Source organism: Lactuca serriola, chromosome 5, assembly GCF_051521515.1.
Source record: "Lactuca serriola cultivar US96UC23 chromosome 5, Lser_US96UC23_V15, whole genome shotgun sequence".
NCBI classification, from domain to species: Eukaryota; Viridiplantae; Streptophyta; class Magnoliopsida; order Asterales; family Asteraceae; genus Lactuca; species Lactuca serriola.
This window is the reverse complement of record NC_136412.1, coordinates 308717150-308723900: the sequence shown is the minus strand read 5'-3', so window position 1 is coordinate 308723900 and position 6751 is coordinate 308717150. Positions and strand designations below refer to the sequence as shown.

Here is a 6751-nt window from a genome sequence, read left to right as displayed (position 1 = left end):
ATTAAGATGTTTTCCTCTTAATCTTTATGATTTATAGCAAAGAAAATCATGGATTTATGGTTCATGCTTAAATAGTTAAAGTTGATTCCGTTATCGACATCATGAGAGCAAATTTAAATATAAGTTTATTTTGATAGGATCTTTCGATCCCGATGCACTTTTACTATAATGATCTTACAAAAAGCAAAACGAACTTACGTAAGATGCCGAGCAAAACGACCTTGAAAACCTTGTGAAAAATGATATTGTTTTAATTTGTAATTATCCGGATCCAACATAGATAATTTTCAAAGAAACCAAAATCCCTTTTATTAATCTTCACTTGAAAGTCAGGCATAGAGAAGCATATCAACTACTTGTCTCATTGAGGGTCTTGCCTCTCTGTCTTCTTCAACACACTGTAATGCAATTCTAACCAGATTCTCCATCACAGTGTCATCGTATTGGTCCCTTATCCAAGGATCCACAATCTCATCAAACCCATCAATCCTATCTCTCACCCTATCAATTAGGGCACGCTTAATCTCGTCATTTTCATTCATGCTTGCTGGACTTCTTCCTGTTATCATCTCCAATATCACCACCCCATAGCTAAACACATCAACTTTTGAGGTAATCGGAAGGTTTAAAACCCATTCAGGAGCCATATAACCTCGAGTCCCTCGTATCATGGAGAAGTTCCATTGGTTGATACCACTTCTTCTTTCCAACAATGTGGAAAGACCAAAATCTGCGACTTTAGGGTTGTAATTCGCATCCAACAATATGTTATGGGGTTTCACATCGCAATGTAGAACCCACTCCAAGCATTCTTCATGTAAATAAGCTAACCCTTTTGCAATACCTTTTGCTATATCAAACCTTGTCGCCCAATCAAGTTTATGACCAGAGCTTAAATTTTCAGCCAATGATCCTTTCTCCATATACTCATATACCACAAGCCTATGCTTTCCTTCAGCACAATAACCCCATGTCTGTATCAAATTCATGTGATTCAGTCTCCCAATCGTGCTTATTTCAGCTTGAAACTCAGCTTCTCCTTGGCGATTAGTGCTCTTGAGCCTTTTAATTGCTGCGATCCTGTTGTCTGCTAACCTGCCTTTATACACGATTGAAGCTCCACCTCTCCCAATCTCTTCACTGAAATTGCGTGTTGCCTTCTTCAATTCGCTGTATGTGAATTTCCGAAACTCTATAGCAGCTGGAAAATAAGTTTGCTCAGTTGTGGTTGTGGGTAAGTGTTTACTGCTACAATACCAGAATATCACTATACAAACGATCTCAATGAACCCTAACATGCATCCGAGTAATAGCACGAATTCAAGCAACTTCGAATTCATACCATGTTTTGTCTTGTAAGTCCTCATTATGGGGACGAGCACAGGGTGTGGACAACTGAAGCTTGATTGGATGATGGTTTTCTGAGTAAATGATGATGCTAATCTCTTTGGTAGTTTGATAAACATCAAAGACTTGATTCCTCCCATTTGATATCCATTATGCAAAGAAGGTTTTAAGAAGCAATAGGTGATGCCATTCTGCCATCCGAATTGGAACCCCCTGCAAGTGTAATCCTTTAAGCAGTCCTTTTTGCAATCATCAAGAGTGCAGTCTTCGATCAGTTGAATATCATAGCCGTAGAATTCTACATGACGAAGCTCAATGAAATCATCACACCCATCTTGCGTGCATGGCTGGAATTCAGATTCACACCCATAACTCCAATCTTGAGAATCCACCATCTTGTATCCATGTAAACAAGCGCATCTCCTTCCTAAATATGGAGAATAAGAACAGAGACTGTTGGGACCACAAGCACCATGAATCTGGCAAGGGTTAGAAAAAGCTTGCCATTGAACTTCCCATTTCAATCTTCTTTCATCGAAACTGTAAACTCTTAAGTTGCCATCTGTGTCGATCTTTATAATTCTTTGCGCTCTCATTCCAAAATCAGCAGATCTGAAACTAAAACCATCAGATGACTTGAACTCGCCATCGGAGTCAAGTCTTGATGTTCGAATATCTATATACTGAAATCTCCCATTTTCCCAAGTTCTTAAATGCGGATCAGGCCAGAAAACAGTGGTTGTTTCTGGGCCATGATAAAGAAGTCGAAGAATGCTATCGTTATCGAAAAAGAGCTTGTAGAAGCCTGAAGAGTAATTAGTAGAACTTTGTGAAGAAACAAGCTGGGTTTTCTTAGTGAATAGTTGATTCGGAAGAAGGGTATCTGTGGGATAATCAAAGCTTTGCCAAAGAGGGTTTTCTTCTCCTCCATGGAGCACAAGGTTACCTGTGTTATGGAGTTTCAGTTGCACTAAAGAAGATGCTGACTTTGTCTGTGTTGACCAAATGACGTTTCTATTATCACCAGCATCTGTCAAAACAAGATTCCCATCTTCCGATATGAACAGCTTCGAGTATTTTCCGTTTACGGGTGCATCTCGGTTAGCCATCCAGACCAATGTACGGCTCCGGGATGTGGGTTGCTCTGAGAACCAGACAGCAAAGCCATAAGCATTCTCTCCGATTTGATGGAAACCGGCGGTGAAAAGCCCGTCAGGTGAAACTAAAATATCATTGTCGTTATCAGCAGATAGAGATGATCCTCGAGTTAAGAAAGAAGAAGAAGAAGAAGAAGAAGAAGAAGAAGAAGATGATGATGATGGTAGTGTCTGAGAAAGTATCGATATTGTAAGAACAAGAACATGATGAAAAGGTACAACCATGATTTCAGCTGTTAGAATAAGTAGAAACACATGTTCTAGCTTGATAAAATTTAAGAAAAGTTTGGGTTTTTATACTATAAACAAAATAATGTAGACGCAAATAATGAATTTAGCCATGATTTCAATTTTCAACTACTAAGTCAACTCATTTTTATATTTGTAAAGCTAAGAAAATAAGAATGCGTTTGTTTGTAGAAAATTTTTCAGTTTTTTAGGAAAATTTTTCAAGAAAAACGAAAATTTTGAAAATGCGTTTGGTTCGTTTATTGTTTTAAAATTTTCCAAGAAAATGAAAATTTTCAGTTTTTCAAATTGTACGTAAATTAGAAAAGTGATTTTTATAGTTTTTCAAAGTTTTCCAAATTTTTAAGATGAAAAATGAAAACTCCACCGGTTTTAACCAAACGCGTTTTCTAAAATTTTCATTGAAAATGAAAAATGAAAACTCAACTTTATTTTCTGAAAACATTTTCTTAGAAAATGATAACAGTTTTACACAACCAAACATTTTCTAAGAAAATATTTTCAAAAAATAGAGTTGCGTTTTCATTTTTAATTTTCAATGAAAATTTTAGAAAACGCGTTTGGTTAAAACCGGTGGAATTTTCATTTTCCATCTTAGAAAACTTTGGAAAACTGTAAAAATCACTTTTCTAATTTACATATGATTTGAAAAACTGAAAATTTTCATTTTCTTGAAAAATTTTAGAAAAATGAATGAACCAAACGCGTTTTCAAAATTTTCGTTTTTCTTGGAAAATTTTCCTAGAAAACTGGAAATTTTTCTACAACCAAACGCATACTTAGTTTTGCAAACTGTATGTAAATTAGAAAAATAATTTTTATAATTTGCCAAAGTTTTCCAAATTTCTAAGATTAAAAATGAAAACTCTACCGGTTCCAACTAAACGTGTTTTTTAAAATTTTCATTGAAAACTGAAAATAAAAACTCAACTCTATTTTCTAAAAATATTTTTTTAGAAAATAAAAAGAGTTTTCCACAATCAAATGCATCCTTAGTCTTTTAGAGCGAAAAAACTAAGACCCATAAAAGGATACAATTATAGATAAATATACCTGACCACAAACATCGTCAAGGATATCATCTCGCTTCTTGTAAATTGAATAAACCTCAAGCATTATTAGGGAAATAAGAATGTAAAGATGAAGCATGAGAAGAAGACGAATAATATGAAGCAAGGGAACTAGTTAACGTGTGAACTCAAAATTTGCAAATCATAATCAGAATCGTGCACATGATAGAATCAGAAATTGCGAGAGTTAAGGTTTTTTACTTGCTTGATACGACGATTTTGAAAATCGCATGCTTGATTGCGTTCTGATTTAGGTTGAATGTCAATTGGGTTTAGCCTCGAACATCATGTAGGCCCAGGATCTTTACAAGTGCTATATAAGAGAGAAAGAGAAAAATGTGGGGGGAGAAACCGATTGAGCAACCCTGGGTTGTATAGGTTGAGAAGTCGATTGAATGTGGGAGGAGAAAACCGTCGACTATGAGGAACGTGGGGGAAAAGAAGGAGGAAACATGCAGAGGACCTGAAGACATCTTCAGAAGGTGGGAGTAAACCTTCAATTTATTACGGTCCATATTATAACATCCAAAATTTGAAACAAATTTAAACTTTTAAAAATATGTCAAGTTCATCAAAATATTACAACTTTGTTTTCAAAACATTGATTATCAGAGTTTTTCCAAGAAACATAAAATAATAGGAGGAGCTATACGATCACGCCTTGGCCTTGCCGCGATCCCCTGAGGTACTTGAAACAATAAACTGAAACTATAAGCCCGAAAGCTTAGTGAATTACCCCCAAAATACCAACACACATACAGTCCACATAACGATATAGCAATATCATAACATAACGACCGAACAGAACAACACATAACGGGTCCACTGCCCTACAGACTACAATACCCACGAGCCCACAGTACGAGTCTCCCTTAACCCGTAACTGGAATGCTCCTAGGGTTTGTTGGCTACCGCACGAAGTAGTACAACCTCAACCCATCCCATATAACAAACACATAGATCATAAGAATCGAGCATACAATAATCATATAACATCACAGGTAGTCCTATAGACCTACCTAACAGTCATAACCACTAGCATGCAACACTAAGTCATACTTAGCATCTAACACAACTCAAGGTAACATATCAAATGGGTCGGCCTTGGTGCCTTAGACCCCTTAGTATAGTGAGGATAACTCACCTTACAACGTCGACTTATGGAAATAAGCTCCAACCCTCGGGTCACTGTCACGAACTCCACCACCTATATTCATCACGAGCTGTATACGTAAGTTTCTGATCCATCTAGAACTGTCCTCAAAAGTCAACGGGTCAACCGGGGTCAACAGTCAAAGTCAACTGTCCATGTTGACCTGACTCGCCGAGTTCCCTCGGCTACTCGCCGAGTTTCCTTTGCTTCTGGTGCACTCGCCGAGTCATCGAGTGACTCGTCGAGTTTCCCTCGTTTCTCTACTGAACTCTAAAGCCACTCGTCGGGTTTCCTAAATGAAACTCGACGAGTACACACGTGTGCATAACTTTAGGGGAAATTCATCCGACTTGCCGAGTTGTTCATCAACTCGCCGAGTTTCATGACGATCTTCATCGGACTCGCCGAATTGTTCATCCAACTCGTCGAGTTCACGGCTTTCTTCATCAGACTCGCCGAGTCATCCTTGTGACTCGTCGAGTCCGTTCGGTCCTTTTTCCATACAAACTTATTTTGAGCCATGCAGTGGCTCCAAATCATAGATCTAGGCTTATATGGCATACTTATCACGTAAAGTCACAAACTTTACGTACATGCATTGCTTTAAAGGCTCTAAATGCGAATCTAAGCTCTTAATGGGGCTTCATGCCCAAGAGGGACCTCATACATGACCAATTCTGCGACTTTATGTTGCTAGAGCTTAGAGGGGGTTCAGATCTGAAGTTACAACTTCAGGTCCAACCTATTGTTCAACTTATCAACCCTTAAGGTTCATAGAAAACCCTAGAACTTCATTAAAAGAAAAATCACAGAAGAGATGGTGATTTAGGGTACTTCTGGAAGATGACAACTGAGAATAGTGTTGATTTTCCCACCTTACTTGCTCCAACCTCCTCTTCCTTTAAGCCTTCTCCTTTCAAAATCTTCAAATCAAGCTTCACACACTCGCCAAAGCACACACACTCGAATCAGGCTTCTCGGGGACTCTCTAAGACTGTAAAAAGGCCCAAGGGAGGCTAAGGCTCCTTTAAATAGGGACACAAACCCCGGGAATTAAGGTTTCACTTGCCAGTTCCTACTCGCCGAGTCGGTCACTTAATTTGTGATCTAATCTCGCTGCTACTCGACGAGTAGGGCAACCAACTCGTCAACTAGGGCCAAAACCAAGAACTATAATTAAACAATACCTGAGAATCGGGGCGTTACACATATTGAAAGTTGAAGAATTTAAAGGCGGGATGGTTATCGACTCACCGTCCTCATTATATATGTATTAAAGCACATGGAAGGTTTCAACAGGAAACTTTCCATGTTTATACTTTTAACACTATATTTTTATTTTTATTTTAATTTTGCCACTAAAGTTTCAACAAACTTTTCATTTTTATAATTTTGCCATTTTATTTTTACTTCTTCATATTTTTGCCACTAAACTTTCACTTTTACTTCTTTAAAACCATTTTTCTTTATTCTCTTATAATTTTACCACTTTATTTTTACTTTTTTATAATTTTGCCACTAAAGTTTCAACAAATTTTTTCTCTTTATAGTTTTTGTACTTTACTTTTACTAATTTTGCCACTAAAGTTTCAACAAACTTTTCCTCTTTATAATTTCGACACTTTATTTTTACTTCTTTATATTTTTGCCACTAAACTTTCACCCGTGCAACGCACGGACCTTTTCCTAGTTAATATAAAAGAATGTGAGAAATATTTGTATTTTTAAGCTACATGGAGTGGTAACACTTCTAACACTCTGTCACATAAATTTTT

The 6751-nt window shown here is 37.1% G+C and overlaps 1 protein-coding gene across 1 annotated transcript; it reads right to left on the bottom strand.

Moving 5' to 3' along the window:
- Positions 1 to 230: 230 nt before the first annotated feature.
- LOC145054894 (putative receptor protein kinase ZmPK1) lies at positions 231 to 2810 on the bottom strand. The gene is made up of 2 exons (XM_079003157.1): positions 1343 to 2810; positions 231 to 1201 (listed from the first exon to the last, which is right to left on the bottom strand). Exons 1-2 carry the CDS (start codon positions 2727 to 2729, stop codon positions 330 to 332), a joined length of 2259 nt encoding a protein of 752 aa, XP_078859283.1. The 5' UTR covers positions 2730 to 2810; the 3' UTR covers positions 231 to 329.
- Positions 2811 to 6751: the final 3941 nt, after the last annotated feature.